General features: G+C 35.5%; 1 protein-coding gene across 1 annotated transcript in view; it reads left to right on the plus strand.

Annotated features, from left to right (window-relative positions):
- The window catches only part of ADAMTS6 (ADAM metallopeptidase with thrombospondin type 1 motif 6), a 238,208-nt gene that overhangs the window by 19,296 nt on the left and 194,119 nt on the right, over positions 1-24,793 (plus strand). Inside the window, exons 4-7 of the mRNA XM_045848398.1 lie at positions 1,281-1,449; positions 7,755-7,966; positions 8,462-8,545; positions 9,061-9,206. Coding sequence (XP_045704354.1) covers positions 1,281-1,449; positions 7,755-7,966; positions 8,462-8,545; positions 9,061-9,206 — 611 coding nt within the window. The remainder of the gene's footprint in view (positions 1-1,280; positions 1,450-7,754; positions 7,967-8,461; positions 8,546-9,060; positions 9,207-24,793) is intronic.

The following is a 24,793-nucleotide window of genomic DNA, read 5'->3' on the forward strand; positions in this document are numbered from 1 at the left end:
CTCTGTTGGGGCTCAGGGCATGTGAAGCTACTCCAGTTGGGTTAGAGAAAGATTTAAAGAGAAAATATGACTGAGCTGAGTAGGACTTGGCTAAATAAATATGTGTAAGGCAATTGATACTGTGAATAAGAGCAGGGTTTTGTGAACTCCAGCTCCTTCACTTACTTCTGTATAGTATTGAGCAAGTTCTTAACCTCTGAGCATGTTACTTCATCGGCAAGAATAGGGATATATGTGGCAGGTGTAATAATTAAGGATACATTTTTTAAAAAGATTTTATATATTTATTTTTAGACAGAGGGAACGGGAGGGAGAAAGAGGGAGAGGAACATCAATGTGTGGTTGCCTCTTGTGCACCTGACCCTGGGGACCTGGCCTGCAACCCAGGTGTGATCCCTGACTGGGAATGGAACTGGCAACCATTTGGTTCGCAGGCCGGCACTTAATCCACTGAGCCACACCAGCCAGGGCTAATTAAGGACATATTAATTGGTGTAACATAAACATTAAAATGTCATTTATCACAATCAAAGTTTATTTCTCCCTTATATTAGCGGCTATGTTGAACAGCTTTCCTTGAGGTCGTTCAGGGACCCAGATTCCTTTGCTTTGGGTTTCCACCTTCCTTAGGTGTTTGTTTATTCAGAGAGAGTGGAGAATTCCACTGGGAGGTTTTCAGGGGCTGGGCCTGAAGGTGATAGACAACACTATCCATTTTCTGTTGGCTGAAACTCAATTACAAAGCCAAACCTAGACACAGAGGAAACAGTTAAATGTGCACAATGTGGAAAGGAAACAATAAGTCCTAGTGTACACCTACAGGGGTGTCCGACCTGCAGCCCGAAGGCTGCGAATGTGGCCCGACACACAATCATACATTCACTTAATACATGAGACTTTTTTGTGATTATGTGTTGTAATGTATTTAACGTGTGGCCCAAGACAACTCTTCTTCTTCCAGTGTAGTGCAAAGATGCCAAAAGGTTGGACACCCCTGATCGAGGTTTCTGCCACCTCATAGAGTCAGTAGGAAGGTTAGAGGAAATGATGTACATGTCGTGCTTGGTACTGGGCATACCATGTTGAGGAATTTAAACATCCTTTTCAAAGAAAAGGAATATTTATGTAGTAGTGTTTTGCTGAGTACAGACAGTTTAATACATGTTTTATTAACATGTGTTTTAACCTTTTTGGAGAGGTATCGATTTATTTTTGCCTTTCAATAATGATAATGTTCTAATGATTCTTCTTGGCCAATTCTTTGTTTCTTTGTCTTTCAGCATGGTGTTATTGCTACAGAAGATGAAGAATATTTTATTGAACCATTAAAAAATACCACAGAGGATTCCAAACATTTTAGTTATGAAAATGGCCACCCCCATGTTATTTACAAAAAGTCAACCCTTCAGCAGCGGCATCTGTATGATCATTCTCATTGTGGGGTCTCGGGTGAGTGAGCATGCAGTTTTCAGAAAGCATATTTTATTTATTGCCACTCTCTTTCCTCTGACATGTATGGTACAGTGTATAATAAAAGTAAATAAGAATTTAAGTAATTAAAATGATAATGTCCAGAGTTCTCTTCAAAAAGATCACTTAATAGTTTTAGGTCAGTTTTGGAAGTTTTTGAAATATGTCTATATCAAATGTGATTTTTTTCTTTGAAGGGCAAAGAAACCTCCCTTATTTTAACCAGGTAATAGTTATAACTCTCATGCACAGGTGTTCTTCCATAGTACTCGGTGCTGTTTGCTTAGCCTGATATTTTTTGTTGGTGACAGGGATCCAGACACTTGTATAAGACTTGAAGAGTTTTAAGGTAGTATTCAAAGATAGTGGTAGTTAGGGTACTATAGAAATGCATAAATGGAGCAAGAAGCCTAAACTTAGTGATCAAAGAAGGCTTCATGGAGGAAGTGACTTCTATACTGAGGCCTAAAGGATAAGAAAGCATAGCTGGGCAAAGGCAGAGGGAGCAGGGGAAACAGAATTTACAAAGGTTCTCAACCTAAAGAGAGAATGTCATGTTCCAGGAATCGATAGTTCATATAACTGGATATTAGAATGTGGGTTGGAGAAGTAGGGGTGAGATTCAGAGTGGCTGTGGGAGATGAAGTGGGGATAAGAAGGGACCAAATCACAAAGGCCTTGCAAACCACATTAAGGAGCTTGTTTATCTGAGGCCCTGGCTGAGGTAGCTCAGTGGATTGAGTGCGGGCTGCGAACCAGGTTCGATTCCCAGTCAGGATACATGCCTGGGTTGTAGGCCATGACCCCCAGCAACTGCACATTGATGTTTCTCTCTCTCTCCCTCCCTTCCCTCTCTAAAAATAAATACATAAAATCTTTTAAAAAAAGGAGCTTGTTTATCCTAAGTGTGCTGGAAACCCATTGAAAGGTTTTATGCAGTAGGAATCACATGATCAGATTTGGGTTTTAGAAAGATTACTCTGGCAGCCATCTGGAGACTGAATGAAGGGAGAGCAAGACTAGAGGTAGGGAATTAGGAGGCTGTCCGGTCTAAAGATCAGAAAGCTTAGGGAAATAGAGGACATGGCATAGGATAGTAGAAAGGACATGGGCTTTGGTGTAGCTTTGGAAAAATTACCCTACCTCTCTGGGTACTCCTCTCAGCACATGTTAGTTACTCAGTTAAATTGTAGCTGTTATTATTGGGATGAATTTTTCTAGCATTTAAAAAGCTAGATATTATATATCTACAAAGCATACATATTATATATATAATAAGTATGTATATATAAAATAATTCTAAAGATTAGATTTGTTCTATGTAGGTATAGTAGCTGAAACCAGGGGCAGAGTTTCAGAGGCAGATTTCACTTTGATACAAAGAAGAATTCACCAAGTAAATTTCGTGAAAGATGGGCTGGGTTCCACAGGTAGATTGTAAAAAATGGAGTGAATTGCCTTGAGGTTAGTGAATGCATCACTTTTTTGTTTCTTCTCAGTGTCTTTTTTGGGCTCCTTATCTTCCACTTCAAGTACAAGTGTTCTTTACAGTGCTTTTCTCTACTGACTGTTCTTATTCTTCATTTTTTTCTTCTTGAGTCATCTCTGAGGCTTTTACCTATGGGCAGTCCTTCTTGGTCAAGAATAATTGGTATTAGAAAAAGGCCACTTACAGTGAATCCACTTAGGACATGAAATAAAATTTCAAATAAATAATAATGATAATAAAGGTCTTTGTATTGAGTACTGAGTCTCGACATTGTGGAAGTAGTTTATTTTATCTTGTATTTAATAAAAGTTTTGTTACAAGTACAGTTATATATAAATTCTTTAAAAATGAAGATTTAAATATTGAGTTGGTTATTTTGATATGATTTTTAAAAAATATTCAAACTATCCTCTTTTGAAGTGCCTATGTCATTAACTGGCCTTGCTCAGGCAGATTCTTATTTTTCAGTGGTGTAAGCATGAGTCCAGCAGTTCTCCAACTCCGCTCTTACTGCCATTATACAGTTCTGCCCTTTTGGGGGAACATTTTCTTCTACAATTCCTCTCTCTGGATTACTGAGACTGTTTCCTGAATGGGCCTTGCTGTTACTCTGTTCCATTCATGAGCCATTTCCACCTCCCTGGCTCCAGTTGATTTGGTTCAGACCCTCGTTATCTCTTGCCTAGACCACTGTCAGGACTTCCTAACTGCTCTTCTGGGCTCCAGCTTTGTCTTGCTGTCTTTTGTCAAGTCCGTCTCCTAGGTCTGGCTGTGTCACACACCTTCCAACACTTTCCCGGCTTCCCAGGGATGGGAATATAATTGTAGTTCCCTAAGTTCTGTGGGAATGTCACTAGATATTATTGGAAAAAAAGCGTTTTGTGTTCAATAAATTTGGGAAACACCTGGTTAAGAACTATTGATCTTAATGGTGATACAATTTCAACAGATTAGTTCAAGTGAGATGTGAATTTATGGGCACACATTGCCAGTTAACCTGCTATTGGGAATCAAGTTTCTATCAGAATACAAGATAAAAAACCCTTTTGGCAGTGAATATATTTATTTCATATTCAGACATGAGTTTTCCTATTCTAATTAGGTTTAAGCTATCAACTTAAAAAATTTTATGAAAGTAATGCCTGTTTCTTGTAGAAAATTTAGAAAATATAGGACAAAAATGTTGCTTTTATACTACCACCCAAAGATAGCTCAGTGTTTTTATAGTCCATTGGTATAGATATTATGTTACTATGTCTGCATTATCTACTTATATTTTTATTAAATAAATATTAACTTAGCATGTATGTGCAAAGCTATTTTAGGTAATGGGGATGTGGCAATAAATAAAGCAGGAAAAAGCCCTGCTTCCATGAGGCTTATATTCTAGTGTGGAGAGACAGCTAACTAAATAAGCAATCAAATAAACAAATGAACAAATGCATGGCCAATTGTCATGAGTAATAGCAATGAAAAATTAAGAAGGTTAATGCTTGGAAATAAAGAACAAACTGAGAGGGATGGGGGGAGGAGCATCACGGGGGAAAGAAGGGAAACATGTACAAAGGGCCCCTGGACAAGGATAGTGGTGGGTGGATTGTCTTTGGGAGCCGGGGTTGCAAGGGAAAGCAATGGGGGGAGAGCAGTGGGGGAGGGAGGAGAATGGGGACAACTGTAACTGAACAACAATAAAAAATATATTGAAAAAAGGAGGCTAATGAGAATCTTGAATGTCTGTTTATATTTAAAAATATATTTAAATTGATCAAATACTCAAAAATTCTACTTGAAATGGCAAAGATATACATATATTTGGTTTTGAGGAAAAGTTTTCTTATACATGTTTATGGAGGAATATTTTCTTTAACACCCTATCCAAAATTAAACTGAGCAAAACATACGTGATTAATATCAATTGAAGAACTACTGATCTTTATTTTAAAACAAAACAAGTTAATTGTGTATTTTTTTAAAGATTTTATTTACTTTTTAGAGAAGGGGGAGGGAGAGAGAAAGAGAGGGAGAGAAACAGCAATGTGCATGAGATGCATCTATTGGTTGCCTCTTGCACACCCCCAACTGGGAAACTTGGGCCACAACCCAGGCATGTGCCCTGACTGGGAACTGAACCTGTGATCTTTTGGTTTGCAGGACAGAGCTCAATCTATGGAGCCACATCAGCCAGGGCTAATTGTGTATTTTTAAGACTAAAAATATATTAGTTACAGATATTAAGCTTAACATTAAGCAGTCAATTGACAATTATAAAATGTAGATAGTGTTTTGCAATAATCTAATAATGTTGATGACTTTAATTTTTAAAATAAAACTAAAGATGTTTTCTCTTGACTTTATGCATATATTATATTTTGTATGTTTATATTATATGCATATCAGGCTATAAATTTTCTAAGAACTGTTTTAATTTATGAATACCCATCAAAAAGACATTATATATACATATGTCTAATGGAGTGATAGCTAAGCAAACTAACAATTAAAAAGCTAAAAAGTTTAAAATTGTGAAAATGGCGATGCTGATAACAACAGTTACTTTATACTGAATGCTATTAAGTGAGAAGCAGCATTGCTAAGTGTGTATTTGGCTCAGCAATATGTGTTCTTTTCACAACACTTTAAGTAAAAATATTGAATAAGGAGAAATTGACTGAATCATAGAGGTGAAAATGATCAAATTAAAGGGAAATAAATCTTATCTTTAGATATTTAAGCTGTCCAGTCAGAGGAATGGAAAACTAATCATGGTTTCAATTTGTGAGTGATTTTGTGATCACAGAAGAGTGAGCAGGAGAAATTGGAGTTCTAAAATGCAGAAAGGATTTTGGTTGTTTCATAACAATATTACCACTAATTCCATGGCGTAAGCAATTTGCCTCTATTACATCATAGTTGCTGTGGTCCAGGAGCCCGTGCATGGACAGGTTATTTACTTAGCTTCAACCAGGGCTCGGTTCTCATCTGGAATCTTGACTGGGGAAGATCTCTCTCCTTCCATTGTTCTTGGCAGGGTTCATTTCCTTGCTGTTGTAGGACTGACAGCTTTCACTTTTTGACTGGTGGTCTGCCAGAGGCCACTGTCTGTTCTTTACCATGTATGATTCACCAACATGGTTGATTGCTTCTACTTGAAATGGCAAAGATATCCATATATTTGGTTTTGAGGAAAAGTTTTCTTATACATGTTTATGGAGGAATATTTTCCAGTCAGAGGAATGGAAAAGCCAGCAAGGGAAAGACTACAATGTCATGTAACATAATTATATACAGTACTGATATACATGTAATCATGTACATATGATCACGTTTGCTGTATTTTATTGGTTAGAAGCAAGTCCCAGGTCCCACCCATACTAAAGGGAGAAAGAGATCACACAAAGGTGTGTACATTAGGAAGCAGAGGTCCTGGGGGCCACCTTAAGAGTTTGTCTGTCACAAATGGGCACAGAGCAATACCTACAGGCTGTATTCGGGATATATTACTGAAATGAAAGCTGTATGCTTCTGCTTCTCTTAACATTTAGGAATAAGACACTAACTTATGTGAGTTTCAAAAATATGTCACTGATACTTTTCATGGTCATTATTAATCTTATTTCTTAACATTTATAACTTCTCCCAAAGTAATTCTTTAAAAGGGCAGGCTGAAGAAGTTAGAAAAATAGAGAAAGTGCCACTTTCTGTCAAGTATGTAAGTTAATTTAGTATTTCCTCACTAAATTGTTTAATAAGTGGAGGCTCGAAAGATTTTCTGTTCAATGTAAGTAAACATAAGTGAGGTATGCAGAGGATCTGTACCTGCTCGCGTTTGATAAATGATGAGAATATAAATGAGACAAGTATTCACAAATGCTGCAGCACTAAACGGTTTCCTGTGTGCCGAAGAACCAAATGTCTAGAAAACCAAGAGTAAACTGCAATCCACACTGAAATGTAGTTTAAACTGAATCATGCTGGAATCATTCTAATGCCCTTTACCTGTAGGATTTGGAAAAGGAATACTTTGGGTAGTCAGTATAAAGAGTTGTAGACAACAGAATTAAGTGAAAAAAGTAATTCACAGCTTTTTAAAATTGAGATTTCTAGAACAGTAGAATTGCTCTAAATAAGGTAGTTTAATAAGGCGTGACCAGTGTGGCCCAGTTGTTTGGGTGTCATCCTGCTAAGCAAAAAGTTGTGGGTTCCGTCCCTGGTCAGGGCACAGTCAAGAGGCGACGGATGGTTGTTTCTCTCTCTCTCTCCTTCCTTCACTCCCCGCTCTCTAACAGTAAATATTTTTAAAAAGTGATTTAAAAAAGCATTTTACTTTAAAAATAAATGTTCATCTTAGGAATAGATTTTTGCAACATTAATGTTGTTCAGAAGTGTCATAGGCTGTTTAGAAAGTTAATGCTCTTGTTGCTTTTTAAATAAATTTAAATCATTTTTTAAAACACCTATTCTAAATTAAAAAGCAATTAATTGGGTTTTTAACTTTTTAAAGTAATTACTGAAATAATATGGAATCATTTGAAAAACTTTTTAAATTAAATTATTCATTCAATTTATTATGTTTTCATGAGCAGTTGAATGTTTAATTTTTTCAGATAATGTAATTCTTTCGAAAATTTTAAGGACTTTAATTTTTCTCGCTACTGCATTTCCTCGTTTACTTCCCTCAGTTGGAAAACTCTTAATACGTTAGAGAATTTATGAGAGCACGTCTCAGTGAAAGACCTGTAAATAAATAAATGTACTTAATGAAGCTGTCTGAACTGGTTCGTTGTTCTCACCGCAGACCTTGTCGGCAACGGCAGACCTTGGTGGCTGAATGACACCTCTGCGTTTCCTTCCGCTCTGCCGGTCAGTGGCCCGCACGGCCCGCACAGGCAGAGGAGGTCCGTGAGCTCCGAGCGCTTCGTGGAGACGTTGGTGGTGGCCGACAAAATGATGGTGGGCTATCACGGCCGCAAAGACATTGAACATTACATTCTGAGTGTGATGAATATTGTAAGTTTGATCCCTCTATATGAGATTGTAACAATAGTTTGTTGTGGGTTTTGATGAAGGTTATGGATTTTTACTGTGAAATAATGACTTTAAGAATTCACTCATCTAAAATGAGGAAGACTTGATCTACTGATGTTTTGGTTACAGGGAAAATAAATTTAAAGGTGACTATCATTTTCAGATAATAGGATTTTTGAATTGGTCATGTGAAATCTTGTTTAAGGAGTTTTCTTTTAACTTGAAACATCAACTCAACCTCTTAATTACTATGTTGTAGTTCATCTTAGGAGAAACTGTTTCTTGAGGTAGATTTATATAAAAAACTTTTTACTGAGGCTTCTTGAGGGCATTGTTCTAAGTGACATGGGATGAAAATACTTATTTTTATATATACAGTGATTAAATTAATGAAAAATTACTTTAGCACTTACAAAAAATCAATTACCCTATGATTTTTGTCTGACTTTGTGTCTTTTCTTATTTTCTGGAGGTCAGGTTGCCAAACTTTACCGTGATTCCAGCCTAGGAAACGTTGTGAATATTATAGTGGCCCGCTTAATTGTTCTTACAGATGATCAGGTAAGGATGAGTTACTTTATATATCTAAAATCTTAAACGATGTGCTACAGAATTATGCATTATATAAGGCTGTATTTTATTATTACTCCTCTTAGGAAGTTCTGGTTTGAATATATTTTTCAATAGGAAGCATTTAATAATTTAAGCAAATTTTAAATAGTTTACAGGAATATACCTCTTATGGCACATTAACATTATGTATGTATATTAGCTGTATGTTTCAGTATAAAAGTGAGCATTTCCATGACAGACTTTCTAATAGTGGTTTTGGTTGGTTTTATATGCTGATAATCACATATATTCACATGATCATTAAACCTAGAGCTGGAAAGAATGTTTGTTCAATAATATACTAAATTAGCTCTAGGTCAGATATTACAGAGATAAAAATTGGCAAGAGATTATTCCTAGAAACCACTGCTTCTAATTATAGTGCCACTTTAGGTTTCAAAAGTTTTAACAACTGACCTTAGTAATTTGTTTGGAACATTTCTGGTATGCGTGTTGTATTGCAGCCAAACTTGGAGATAAACCACCATGCAGACAAGTCCCTCGATAGCTTCTGTAAATGGCAGAAATCCATTCTCTCCCAGCAAAGTGATGGAAACATCATTCAAGAAAATGGGATTGCCCACCACGATAATGCGGTCCTTATTACTAGGTATGGCTTGTTGCAAGTATTTTACCTTTGATTGTTGTGCTTGATATTGTAACTATATTTGGTTCTATCAAATTTATACTCATTTAGGTAATGAGTATAGAGAAAGCAAAATGGTAATTTATTATACATCCCTGAGAAAGAATATATTACACTATTATTGTGTTTGCGTCAAATAAGAAAAAAGGTTTAGTTGAGGTAGACATTTAATAAATATCTTACCCTTTACTAAGGTCTGTTCATAAGGTTTAATTGGAAGCGCATATATTTTTTTTAATTAAACACAATGCATACTAAATGCAAGATTTTAAAAAGGATGAGAAAAAATATATTTTAAAAATAATGATGGTCATCACTCTTGGTTATAAAGTATATTAATTATTCCTACTTCCAAATGTTAAAAAGGAGAATGTCTGTAGTTACACAGTTTACTTAGATGAATGTTTATTTAATCAAGAATATTTTAATTAAGAGGTGTAAAGAAGCAGCTTCATTATATTGTATGTTGAACAGCTTGTGTCTCATGCAAACATTATTTGTTGAGAACCTAATGAATGTGTGTATTTCTTTCAAAGTTTTATAAAACTGCATTCAGATACATTTTATTCCTTACTCTCTAACAAGTCTGTGAAGTAGATATTGTTATGATTTTTCCCACGTGAGAAATGAGGAAAGTGGTTCAAAATACTGAAGTTGCTCAAGATGACTTAGCTAATAAGTGAAAAAACAGGACTCGAATTTTTGTTTTTTTCTATATTATATATACTGTCTTTGTTTTTTATGCTGTAGCTGTGGTTGGTTAGAAGTATGCTTAAATCATTTTAAGATATGTTTGTCTTTTGACCTCTTATTACCATTTAAAAAATGAAAACAAGAAGTAATAACAAACAACAATAAGCAGAATGGAAACATTGTTCCATCGTACCTAAACGGAATAGGCTTTGTTGTCTTGATTCTTTCTTTTAATTTGCAAGGCAGTATTTAACTTACACTTCTTCTATGGTGTGCTCATGACTCAACATTGAACTCTGTGGAGGGAGTGTGGAGTATGTGGGACTAGAATTTTTAGACTCAGAATCCTGAGTGAGTTAAGCTTTAAAAAAATAATTTCTCTTAACAGAGTTGTAGAGTTAAAGTTTCTGAGTTTATTTATTTTTTTTACAGTTAGACTTATTTAATTGCCTTCATCTACCTGACATCATAAACCAGGAAATTTTGTTTATGATATGCTTGCTGAATAGAAACAAAATTGTAGAATTCTGTATTCACACGTGTTGACATGTCAGTCTGATAAATTCTGCAATTCCTCAGAGTCTTGTGGTCTGGAATGATTCCCAAATATATTTGAGGAGTTAAAAATATACTAGAAATTGTACAAATATAGAAACCTTTGTGTCAAAGATATATATGAATATCATTAGCGTCAATGAAATTACTAAAGGAAAATGTCTGTTATATATGGTTAACAAAATGATCACAGATATTTACATTGGCTTCTGTATTTATATTTATAAAGCCCTTCCTCCCCCTGGGTATTATATAAAGGTAATACCCAGTGGGCTTTTGATGCTTCACATTTTTATTATTGTGTCTGCATTGGGTTTTAAACTTTTGCATCAAGTGACAGAAGTTACACCAAGAGTGCACATTTGTAAGTATTGGAGTAGTGAAATACATCTGGGCAGTTAGCCACTCTTTCTTTGCACTGGCTACATTTGGCTGTCTGACTTGTTACTCTGAATTGGCCCAGATTGTTTTTGATCCTCTGAAGAGCTCTTTGCTTCAGTAAGAGCTTGTAGTGCTTTTTTGATGTCTGAGATTTGAACATAAAATTGTCTTTGTAAACTTGTCTCCTAATTGTCAGACTAGCACTAGAAATGATCTCAGGATTTAATAGGAGAGTATTTTTTTTATTATTAAAGATTTATTTATTTATTTTTATAGAGAGGGGAAGGAAGGGAGACAGAGAGGGAGAGAAACATTGCTATATGAGATTGCCTCCTGCATGCCCCACACTGGGGACCTGGCCTGCAACCCAGGCATGTGCCCTGATTGGGAACTAAGCCAGTAACCTCTGGGTTCCCAGTCTGGTGTTCAATCCACTGAGCCACACCGGCCAGGGCAGGCCAGTACTTTAAAGAGTTCATATCTTGTATCATTAAAAGTCTACAAATAGTTTTGAATTATTAGGGCCACAGAGTGAGTTATCCAAAGGAGATAGTTATCATCTCTAATATTTAGGTTTTTTTTTTTATTGTAAGCATGGAGTTTACCAGTGCTTGACTCCTCCTTATAAATTTTTGATTTGTAGAATAGAATATATATTTAAATTATACTGCTACTTTTAGTAAAAATAATTGAGAATTCCATAGATGATTTTATATTAGTGTTGAAAATTGTTTCATATAACTCACTTATGAACATATTCAGAGTTATGACTCCACCATGTAGAGGTAAGATTGTGATCTACATTTGCTCAAAATGCCAGCTCACTAGACGGAGTGTATAATGTGTTTATGGAGAATTCCAGAGAAAAACTGATGGATATGTTTATCTCTACTAGGCCTAATTTTGTCCTAGGGGTTTAAATATTTTAAGCAGAAAGCCATTTGGAACTGTAGTTATTTAGGTAATAACAGTTACTTTTGGAAAAAAAGTGTGAAAGCTCAAAATGTTATCTCCTCTTAGCAAATGATATTTCATTGTTTCATTTTACTGATGCAAATGTAAAACAAACTGTGCTCTGTAGGATCATGTGACTACACAGAGAGAAAATAAAGTAAAAAAAATTTGGTGTTTTATATGATGCCAAAAATATTGAATTAACACCAAAGAGCACATTTAAATTTTATATATACATATATTTTAATTTGTATATACATTTATGCTTATTTTTATATATAAGTATATATAAAATATAGTGTTATGCAAGGTAATTTTACCTCAATTATTTTTAAATAATTGAGGTATAATTGACAAAATTGTATACACATAAAGTATACAATGTGATAATTTGATACACATGTGCATGGTGAGCTGATTACCATAATCAAGTTAATTAACACATCCATCACCACATAGTTACCTTGTTTTTTATTTTTGAGGGGTATGTGAGAACGCTTATCACCTGTTTTAGCAAAGTTCAAGTATACATACAGAATTATTAGTTATAGGCACTGTAGTCATGCTGCACATTGGATCTTCAGAATTTATTCATCCTGTAACTAAAAGTTTGTGCCCTTCAGCTAATACTTCCCCATTTTCCCCACCCCCCCAACCCTGCCATTCTATTCTGTTTCTATGAGTTCAATTTTTTTTTTTACGATTCTGCATGTAAGTGAGATCATACAGTTCTTGATTTTCTCTGGCATATTTTACTTATCATAATGCTCTCATGCTTCATCTAGGGTGTTGCAAATGACAATACTTTTTTTCTTACAATGACTGTGTAATACCGTATTTTTCACACTATAAGACACACTTTCCCCTCCAAATTTAGGAGGAAAGGGGGGTGCATCTTATAGTTCAAATGTAGCTTACCCGGCTCGCTGTGGGGCGGGGCGGTGGCCTATGTTACTTATGTTATTAAATATTTTACCACATTTTTTGCTTCAAAAATTTTTTTCCTATTTTTCTCCTCTAAAACCTAGGTGCGTATTATGGTCTGGTGAATCTTACAATCTGAAAAATTCAGTATTTTTATTGTGTATATATATAGTACGTAATAGATATATTTCACATTTTCATTATTTTTTTAGAGGTAGCTTACTGCAAATATAGTTTTATTTAAATTTTATTGTTCAGTTATACTTTACAGTCATTATTATTTTGTATTAGGTTCAGGTGCGCAGCATAGTGGCTGGACAATCATATACTTCACAAAGTGATTCCCCTGATATTTCTAATACCCACCTGTACATAGTTGTTATAATATTATTAACTATATTCCCTTTGCTTTACTTTCCATCCCCAGGACTATTTGATACTACCAATTTGGAGTTCTTAATCCCTTTACCTTTTTCACCCAGCCCCCTAACCTCCTCAATCTGTTCTCTATATCTGTGAGTCTATTTCTGTTTTGTTTGTTCATTTATTTTGTTCTTTACATTCCATATACAAGTGAAATTATATGGTATTTGTTTTTCTCTGACAGACTTATTTCACTTAATATATTACCCTCTAGGTCTATTCATGCTGTAGTAAATAGTAGGATCTCATTCTTTTTGATGGCCAAGTAATATTCCATTGTATATATGTAACACAACTTTTTTATCCACTTGTCTATTGATGGGTGGCTATTGTAAGTAGTGCTTGGCTATTGTAAGTAGCTTTCATAGGTTGGCTATTGTAAGTAGTGCTGCAATGAACACAGGGGTGCATATATTCTTTCAAATTAGTGTTTTGGGTTTTTTTGGATATACACCCAAAAGTAAAACCACTGGATCATAAGTACACCTCATTTTCTTTATCTGTTCACCTGTTGATGGACATTTAGGTTGTTTTCTTATTTGGCTGTAGTGAATAATGCTGCAGTGAACTTGAAAGTGCAAAGACATCTCTTCAAGGTACTAATTTACTAATTTCACTTCCTTCAGATATACTACCCATAAGTAGGATTGGTAAATCATATGGTAGTTTTATTTTTATTTATTTTTAAAGATTTTATTTATTTTACTTTTGGATAGAGGGGACTGGAGGGAGAAAGAGAGGGAGAGAAATATGAATGTGTGAGAGATACATTGATTGCCTCTAGCATGTGCCCAACTGGGGACCTGGCCCGGAACCCTTGTTGCCTCTAGCATGAGCCCCAACTGGGAATTGAACTGGCAGCCCTTGGGTTCATAGGCTGGTACTCAGTCCACTGAGCCACACCAGCCAGGGTGGTAGTTTTATTTTTAAATTTTTGAAGAAATGCAAAATTACCAGCATTATAGTCTTCATGCAGCTTTATCAGCTGAGATTAGCACTGGAAGATTGCAGGAATCCTCAGTGAGCCAGGCTGCAGCTGTCTGTTGTAGCAGCAAAGGCTGCTGGGGACCACCTGATCTCTTCTCCCAGGGGAGATGCTGTGGTGGAGGAGATGCCTCTTGGTGCCAGGTTCAGCTTGCAGGTACCTGTGGAGTGGTGTTAGAGCCAGGGACTGGAGGGCCAGTGCCTGCAGTGTGAGAGCAGCTCTACGGTATGGCTCATTACCCTGTAGTGACAGTGATATGTGAAATGCAGGTGTGTGGAGTGGCCATGAAGACAGAGTCTGAAGCATGGGCATGCACACAGCAACAGCGGCTCTTGGGCCCAGGGTGCTGGCTATTCTACAGTGGTGTTGGGTCTGGTTTGCGAGACGCGTGTACGTGTGGAGCGGGCCCAGGGCTAGAGTCCGGACTTGGGTGTATACAGAGTGGCCCTGGAGCCGGAGTTTGGAGTGGGGAGCCAGCGTAACTACTGTGGCTCTGGAGTCAGGTGTGCTCAGGGTTGGAAGGTGCTGGCAGCCGTAATCCCAGGGAAGCACAACAGCAGATCCTTCATGGAGTGAACACAGCAGCGTCTTCTTTCCCAGGTCTGCAGCAGTGATGGCTGTTGGTTACCTTGGTGTGAAAGCAGCCACTGTTCTCTGTGGAGCAGGCTGCTGGGGCCCATGCCTACTCACATTATGGGGTCCTCCCCTGTGGAAGCTGCAGCTGGGGAGTTTGCAGCTGTTGTGAGGGCTGTTGAGGCCCTCAGGGGCACAGGATGCCAGAGTCCTCTGCAGAGCAGACCACTGAGGATCACGATGGTACCCGTCTTGTGGTTCTCACCTTTTTCTTTGTTCTTAGTTCTCTCTAGACGTCTCCACTAAGCCGATCTTCCCAGTGAGCCTTTCTGTGTAATTATTATCCCCTTTTTGTGCTATTATGTTGCTGTAGGTGCTTAATTGCACTCCTGAACCTTCCCAGGGCTCTTTTTCTTTGTGGATGGTAGCCTAATTGTGTTTTGTCAGGAAATGAAGGTTGGCATCTTCTATTTCATCATCTTGCTGATGCTACTCTCTTAGCTTTATTGGATCTTGACTTTTTGCTCTACCAAAAAGCAGTTTCATGTCACTTTCTAAAGTGATAAATAGGTACTTCTCTATGGTGTGTCAACTAGCTGACATCTTAGCTTGGAATACCAGAGTTAGTGCTGTAATGAGGCCACATTTCTGGAAATATGGCCATATGAAATAAATAAGCATTCATAGTGGAATAATGAAGCTGATCTTCCATTTTTGTGATGTTTTTAGTTAAAATATCAGTAGTAGTAACAGACAGATTGCTTATATAGAGTAGACTTATTAGGATTATTTGACGATTATTGGTGTTTGCCTAAATCAGCTTCATAATAACTTTTAAAAAAATAATAGAAGTGACAATATATAACTAGGTTATATTAAAAATGATTAATATTTTTGTACTTGAAAATCTGGAAACAGAATTTAAGAAGATAAAATAGGACTGAATGTATACACTTAAAAAGTTGCACTTGCTATAAAACTTTCAGATTACCCTTCCTATTGAGAAACTAAATTAACAGCTATTTAGGAATAAAAATGTACAATTTTATAGATTATTTTAAAATTATGTATATTTCCCCATGAATTCAGGAAATATCCACCACAAATTTAAAGTCAAGTGAATTTCTAAATTTATTTTGTGCAAAAATATTTTAAAGATCCATTTACAGTCTGAAAATCAGTAGGAATTTAGTGACATAAAGTATGCTTGTATCAAAGTTGAGCCATTAACGTGAACACACAAATGCACACATTTTCAACTTTATCTACTGTTTGCATTGGAATCATGTTTCCTCTCTTTATGATATTAATATATAATAGTGAATATTTCAAATAAGCATTATAACCTAAAATACTTTTTTTTGGTAACTGCTTTATTGAGACATAATTCACAGAGCATGCAAGTTACCCAAGTTTAAGTGTACGATTTGCTGGTGTTTAGTGTATTCACAGAGTTGTGCAACCACCACCATAATTAATTTTAAAACATTTGCATCATTTCCAGAGGAAGTCATCCTCATTTCCTTTGTCTTCACCATTGAAGTTCCAGTTTTAGGCAATCACTAATCTACTTTTTGTCTCTATAGCCTCACCTAATCCAGACTTTTTGTATGAATGGCATTACGTGATATGCAGGCTTTTGGAACTGGCTTCTTTTACTCTGTGTAGTGTTTTCAAGGTTCATCCAGATTGAAACATATGCCAGAAATTCATTCCTTCTATGAGACTAAATTCTTGAAAATTTAAGATATAGATCTTTAAGAATTCCTTTATTAATAGGATATTCTGCCATTGTCATATTTCCCTTCCAGTTTCTTATTAACAAAATACATAGGACCCATAACTATGTCTCAAAATATAGAAGCAAAAATTGTACACCAAATCCAAATTTAGTTTTTTAATTAAAATGAACCTATTTATCCTCTTAAGAGATCACGACTATTTGCTTTGATGCTGCTGGATTTTAAAGGGATTAGAATTTCCAAAGTCAACTAATGTTTTCAGGTGGGATATTAAAAATATCTATAAAAAATAGTTTCTTGCTAAAATTTGGCCTGTAATGTGTAGATTTAAACAAGTTTTCTTATTTTTTTAAAGATGTATTTATCAGAATTATATACTGGCTTCATGATTATATATTAAAACAGAGGAAAGGAAAATTAAATGTGGTACATTAACATTTATTTGGTATGCATTTATGAGTTTTTTTAATCCTTAAGGAAATGCCAGTTAAATTTTTTATGAACTATTACTAAGCTTTTAAGAATATGCTAGGTTTACAGGCCACAGAGGAATCTTGAATTCAGATTGTGGATGAATTAATTCTGGTATTTGGACATTTTGAAGTATTTATTATTTTTCTACCACTCTGGCTCTGTCATTCTTACCCATTACCATCACCCTTCTTCCTTTTTCAGTTTCTGTTTGCTTGGTCAGTGGCTCATTGATTCCTTACCCAGATGTGTTTATCTAGTTGTTTCCATTCCAATCTAGGATTATGACATGCTTGGGTGACCTTAATTTCTTGTGCAATGTAGGGTACTTTTAAGAGTGTGAAAGAGCACCATCAACAGTTATGTCTAAACAATAGGCACAAACTAGGACCAGGTGAAACAGGATTATGGTCATCCCAGTCATTACCCATGTTTGTGTGTTACATTTTAATTACAAATGGGACTAAGAAGATACTTTTCTCTCAGTACCTAAGGTTGACTAAATACATGCAATTTAGTAAATATCTTTGTACACACCTTGATTAAAATTGTGCTTTGCTTGTAATAGGCATCACTAAATAGTTAACTCAAAGAAGGATGTGTTTTCATAAGCACTTAACTTTCAGGAATAATAAGTTTGGTACTTACAATGTGTTTTTAAAAACTTCATTTATTTATTTTTAGAGGGGGAGGGAGGGAGAAAAGAAAGAGAGGGAGAGAGAAACATCAATGTGTGGTTGCCTCTCATGCTCCCCCTATTGGGGGGGACCTGGCCCACAACCCAGGCATGTGCCCTGAGTGGGAGTCAACTAGCTACCCTTTGGTTTGCAGGCCAGCGCTCAGTCCACTGAGCCACACCAGCCAGGGCTATAATGGTTTTATGGATGTATCTATGCAGTTGCTTATTATATGTCAAATATGTAACTGCTTTACAGATATGTAATTATTATAATTTCACATACCTTTATCTCCATTTTATAGATGACAAAACTGAGGTACAGGGAAGCTAAATGATTGGCAAGATCACACATTAATTAGAAGACCCAGGATTTAAACCATACAGTCTGTCTCCAAAGTCCCTTTAGAGGAATTATAAGGGTGTTCAGTAAAAATAATGTACTGCCCTGGCTGGTGTGGCACAGTGGATTGAGTGCCAGCCTGTGAAGCAGCAAGGGTCACTGGTTCAATTCCCTGGGTTGCTTGCCAGGTCCCTGGTGGGGGGTGTGTGAGAGGCAGTCACACACTGATATTTCTCTACCTCTCTCCCTCTCTTCCCCTCCAAAAATAAATAAAATAAAATCTTTACAAAATAATGTGCAGATACATTGATAATATTGGGGACTGTGGTAGGCCGACTACTAAGATGCCCCAGTCATCTCTGTCCCCTGGTGCTGTCACTTTGTGTTGAGTTTGGGCTGGACCCAGTTAACTGGCTGCATACGATGCAGATTCTCCCCATGTACAAATAGGGTATATCTCTTTATTTAGCTTTTCTTTATTTCCTCTCAACAGTATTTTGTGGTTTTCAGTGTTTTCACACTTTTTCCTATTTTTTGGTGTTATTGTAAGTGGCATTGCTTTAAAAATTTCATTTTATAATTGTTTATCACCAGTATATAAAAATACAATTGATTTTGTATTCTGCAGCCTTGCTAAGTTTATTTATTAATTTTAGTAGCTTTTAAAAAGATTCTAATGGATTTCTACAAAGGTGACCATGTTTTCTGATATTAAAGATAGTCTTACTTTTTTTCATTATGAATGACACTTCTTTTCCTTGCCTTATTTCTCCAGCTAAAACATCTGTCTAGTACATTGTGGAATAAAGGTGGTAATAGCAGACATCTTTGTCTTGTGCCTGATCTTAGTGGGAAAGCGTTCCATCTTTCAACATTAAGTCTGATGTTTCCTGTGGGGCTGTCAGGCTGACAACGTCTCTTCCATTCCTAGTTTGCTGAGTTTTTATGAAGAATGGCTGTTAAATTGTGTCCAATATTTTCTCTGGATCTATTGAGATTATCATAGTAGGTTTTTTTGTCAGCTTAATTATTTTGGTAAATTGCATTAACTAATTTAGAATGTTATACCAACTTTGCATTTTTAGATTAAACTCAATTTGGTCATATATATATATTATATTGTTAGATACGATTTGCCAAAATTTTGTAGATATCTTTTTGTATCTATATTTATGAGGAACATTGTTTTGTAGTTTTCTTATAATGTTTTTGTCTGGTTTTGGCATTAGAGTAATGTTGACCTCACAGAATGACTTAGAGAATGTTTCCTCCTTTGCAATTCTCTGCAAAGGTTCAGGTACAATCAGTATTATTCCTTCCACAAATGTTTCATGGAATTCACAGGTAAAGACATCTGGACCTGGAGTTTTTGTGGGATGACTTTTATCTACTAATTCAAATTGTTTATTGCATACATATAAAAAGTGAAAGTTGAACATTTAACTTTATACAAAATCAAGTAGTCATTCTGAGGAGCATGTTAACTATTCAAATATTTATTCAGTAGATATTGTTGCATGTTGGTGTAGTGGTCTTTGGAGTGATCTAAACTTTCTCCCACCCCTTCCACCTGGAGCTGAATAACAAAGCTCTCTGAGTTTGTAGGACGGTGTAGTGTTATGATATAATATGTGTGAGTACTTGGTATACCTGGTAGGGTGCTAGGCACCTGGTAGAGAGTCATGGTAATAATTTGGAGCTATTATTGACTGTATGTGAGGCTCAAGCCAAATTCTGAGAAGACAAAGTGTAGTAGAATCAGAGATGGCAGCAGCTACTTTTACATGGAGGAGAATCCAAGTGTAACTTCATCCCGGGCATAGTATTTGATCAGGGACTTGGAAGTTCAGTTGGATTTGAGTAAGTGATAGATACCCGTTCAAGAAGGAGACACTTCATGTTCAACGACATGGAAAATGTGAGAGAGAAAGTGGCCTCCTTTCAGGAACCCAATGCTCAGTATTTTTAGGGGGGAAGTATGGGTGAGAAATTATAAGAGATGAAGTTGAACAGGTGGAAATTCATTCAGTGCCATGGTGCTGTGAACAGCTACGTGAACAGTGTGAATGAATAAATAGATAAAAACGTTGGTGAGTTTGAGGAAAAGAAGTGAAATGTAGAAAACAGAGGGGAAAATAATATGCAATAATGTCAGAGAGCTTGCAGGGGCCAGAGCATGAAAGATTTTGTGTGCATGCTTGTAAATTTAGCACCATGGTGTGGAAGTGACCATTTCCCTGTTGGTGAGTATTTAAACTGATTTCTTTTGTTCTGTTTTAGTTATTAAAACCAATGAATTCTCTTTGTACATAGGTACAAGTATGTCCACATTAGGCAACAACAGTCAGGAATATATGGACATAGAAAGCTTTTCAAGAAATAAAGTAAAGCAAGTAAAATAAGTTGCATGAAGAAGAGTCCAAGTATAAATTCATAAAGCATCATTTCTTTTATGTTTAAAAAATGAACAAAACTAGTGAAAAAGTTTAGCTTTTGTTTTCTTTATATGAGAGATGACATTGAGATGGCATTGGAGAAATTTAAGCATAATAGTGACACGCTCAGATTTGAAAATGTCCCTGTCAGGGGCGTGGAGGATAGTTGTTTGCATGTGTGTGTGTGTGATTCAGTGCTAATATATGGAAAGCGGTGAAAAATGGGTGGGAAAAAATTCAATTCCGCTTCTCTCTCCTGTTCTCAAAGGCTTTGGAGAACCGTTTGAATTAGCATTTCACTTTCCTTTTTTACATACCCAAAGAATTGGATGCCAGTGAAAAGAAAAATCTTTGAGTTCTGATGTTGGGAGGTGAGGATTTCTTGAAGACTGAAATTGAAAGAGTAAAAAAGAAATGAGATTTGGGGAATAAAAAAGAGTTATTCCTCTTTTTTGGCTAAATTTTTACACTGTATTATTTTGGGACAGTATTTACTAAATTGGCTACATCCTTCCTAACCCATCTTCCCAAAACTGGTCAAAGACCAACATTCCTACAAATAGTTTTTTTAATTTTATAAATTCTCAGTACCTTAATAATAGCCCAATGTTAACGAAATGTTAATAGAAATAATTCTAAAAAGTCCTTCTAGGATAAGAAAAAGCAATGTTTGAGGATTTTACCGACTTCACTCACAGTTTCTCCTCAACTTCCATTTACCTTTAGTGATCTCATTCACTCTGATGATTTTAAGAACCATCGACACCATTAAGTACACCTACATAGCTCTAAGCACCATTTATATCCAGATATACATCTGTAGCCCTGGCCCCTCTACCAAACTCTATTTGTGTATTGAGTTGTCTAATTGATATCTCCATGCATCCCAGACTTCACATGTACAAAACCAAATTTCCAATCTCTCCTTTAAACTAGCTTTCTACAGCTTTTCTTTTTTCAAGTTCTCCCTTCATGGCAATTACAATATTTTTGCCTCTTATACAAAAAAAAGAGGAAATTAAAATCAAGAAATTAATAACTTACTAATGGGAAGTTCATATATACTAGGTTTAGCTTGACAGAATTTTTTAAAGCAGTTCCTTTATTTCTTTGCTTTACCTTATTTTTGTTTGATTATCTCCAGTATCTTTGGTCTTATCTCCTGATGGTTAGTTTCTTTATGTCATGAACTAAATTAGCAGACTGTACATCCTTAAAAACACTATTAAGTGAGAAGAAGATGAATTATAAATCTTGCAAAAGTATATGAAGTTTTTAGGGGATCTTGCCTACTAGTCCATTTTTCTGGAGTTCCGGGTTTTAACTTTCCAAATAGGGTCGGGGGCCTGAAAGATTCACTTAGAATGGTGCAGTAACTTTTCAAGAGTTCCTTCAAAAATAATTTTTTTCTCCATGTATTGATAATAAAGATGTTGAGAAAACAAAGACTAAGTGATTTATATAGGGCTTTATAGGCTGCTGTGCAAAGACTGGAAAAAAGAATAGGAAAAATATTAAAAATAATTTTAAGGCATATAAAAATTATCTTCTCCAGTAAATACCATATAGCTGCATTTACATTCATACATTGAGACATCAACATTTATTGAGTGCTTACTATGTGTAAGTCGTCGGGATCACATAGCAGTGAATAAAGCAGATAAAATTCTAAGCACTTAGCTTTCACTCTAGAGAGAGATTATGAATAATTAAAAACCCCAAAGAGGGGGGGAGGGGTTGGGAGAAAATACAGACACCTGTAATTGAGTGTAATTGAACAACAATAACATAATTTAAAAAGAGAAAACAATGAAAAATTTTTAAAAAACCCAAAAACATAATTTTAATGTGTGATATGTATATAGGGTAGAGAGAGAGAAACCACATAAGGTGGTAGAAAAGTCTCTCTTACAAAGTTAACTGTATTTAAGAGCTCTGAAGGGTGAGCAATCAGCCATATTGGAGGAGGAAGCGAATGTTTTAAGGAAAGGAAACAGCACGTGCAAATAATAAACACTAGTAAGTAAATGAGGTGGAAAAGAGTTTGGCGTATATGAGAACGTTTGCTACAAGTGCATACACACGCACTCTTATCCCCATTTATTTTTGCTTTCTCTTTCCTTGAGCCACCGTGGCTGGCTGTTCATATTGAAAAAATACTAATTGAGAGAATTATTTGCATTGGTTAGGGCTTGTTGATGGAGAGTTTCCTTTGGGGAGATTGGTTGTTGGCTGACTTTTTTCCCAGGGGAGGCAAATATGTCAGTGTCATTGGTTTTGTTGTTGTTGTTGTTTCTCCAGAAAAACACTCAACAGTTGCTTAACTAATTGCAAGAGTCCCAAAAGCCCAATTGTGGGGGGAGAGTAGCTTACTGCTACTGTTTTCAGACCTTGGGTGTCCTCAAAACTGAGCCTCTCTAGTTGCATTTCTTCAGAGAACAAAATTGGAGGCTGGGTGTGGAGGAGGAAAGAGTAGAAAACTTGCAAGAATGTATCTAATCTTCATATACAGATTTTAAACCAATTCTGGTGTCAGCTTCATGCCTCAGCCCTTTTAAAATTGGTTAATTTTTTAAATTGAATTTATTGAGTGACATTGGTTAATAAAATTATATAGGCTTCAGGGGTACAATTCTATAAGGTAGTTAATTCTTAATTTTCCATTTTCTTTTAGCCAAGATAATTTTAAGTTATTTAAATTAACTTTGCCTTCATTCAGAAACATTGAACTAATGTTGATAATGACACCTGAAATTAGCTATTATGGTGATAGTTGAAGTTATCAACTGATATTGATAATGAAATGTGTAAAACACAAAATTTTGTTAAATTTAGGATAAATTAGTAACTATAATCTTGTGACTTCATGGAATCTACTCTGTTAAAGCCTTAATTATCAATTGACAGTTATTAGAATACCTATTTTAAAATACAGTCTATAAAATAAGGCATGATTGGAGTGCATAGCACATAATAATTTCTAATTTTGTTTATAAACTATTAATTGTTCAAATAGAATTATTATGCATTTTTCTATGTTAAATGTTTTACTAGCTTTCCACTTTATTGCTTTTTTTAACAAAAAACATGTCCAATTTAATGATTTAATTTTAATCTTGTCCTGTTTCTTAAGGGTTGCTTAATTCTGATTAGTCAGTAGTATGGTGGGAAATGATATTTTGTACATAGTAAATTTATTTTTAACATCATGTTCACTTTGTCTTTTCTTTTTCCCATGGCAGTTGCTCACTTCCTCAATTCTTTCTTTAGTGTGTTCATTAGGGAGAAAGCTTTGATTTTCCATTTTTTGTACAACTGTCAATTCAATATACTCTGAACTTGCCCTTTGAATGTCTCTCATACAAACTCTCTAGGAAATCATCGGGATTGCCAGATAGATAGCAAGGGACTTGGTTGTGTAGCTGGGTCCTCAGGACAATGCAAATATGTAAAATGGGTTGTTTAATAGTTTTCAGGAAAAAGTAAGCATATCCTTTACCCATCTTGGGTACAGCATGTAAATGAAGGAATCATGTTGGTGCTTAGCAGGAGAGTGCTCCTTGAAGCCTTTTAAATATGCTCTGGCTTTCCTCCTTTGGCATGGGAGCTTTTAATTTTCCATAGAGTTATAGAAGAATAATGATTATATTCATGAGTCTGAATGTTTATTAAATGAAAGGTGACTAAAAATGGTAACATTTTCTCCGTATGTGCTTAGTGAACCTTTCTAGTTGGAACAGGCAACAATTGAAACTACTTTCAAATCATGGTTTTTGAGCTTTTGAAATGAACCTGTTATGACTTCTCCTTTTTTTCGGAAACAATGCCTTATAGCAAGTGGAGTTTGTAATGAAAATTTTTGTATTAACTTAATTGTGATTAGAATTTTCATCAGTTATGTGTTCTTGCTTTCAAAACTTACTACTTTTTTCTAGAAGCATAGCTTTAAGTCAAGGGAAAAACTGTTTTCTAATATTATTGAGTCATACTGGCATTTTGACTTATACCTGCATTTATCTGAATTTGGTTATCTACCTCCTGTTATTCTAAACCTTGAGTTTGTTTGTATCCAAGAAAATATTTGCACTTTCAGCAAGCTCTACTTTCTACCACTATTTTTTGTGTGTTTTTTGTAAGCCAATTATGCTTGCCACATTGTAATCAGTCCCATTTTTAGGGATCAGTGCATTTATAGAGGAAACTAAAACATAGTTTTCTTATTTCTTTTGGACTTAGGGGATTTTTGGTAACAGTTATATACAGATAGAGTCCACAGACCATACAATTTATCCATTTAAAGTGTACAATTTGGCGACTTTTAGTATGCTCACAGAGATGTGCAACCATTACCACAATATTGATGAAATGTTTGCATGTTTGTTTTTATTATTTCTTT

The sequence above is a fragment of the Phyllostomus hastatus genome, unplaced genomic scaffold (assembly GCF_019186645.2).
Source record: "Phyllostomus hastatus isolate PE091 unplaced genomic scaffold, TTU_PhHast_1.1 phas_contig_58, whole genome shotgun sequence".
Taxonomy (NCBI): domain Eukaryota; kingdom Metazoa; phylum Chordata; class Mammalia; order Chiroptera; family Phyllostomidae; genus Phyllostomus; species Phyllostomus hastatus.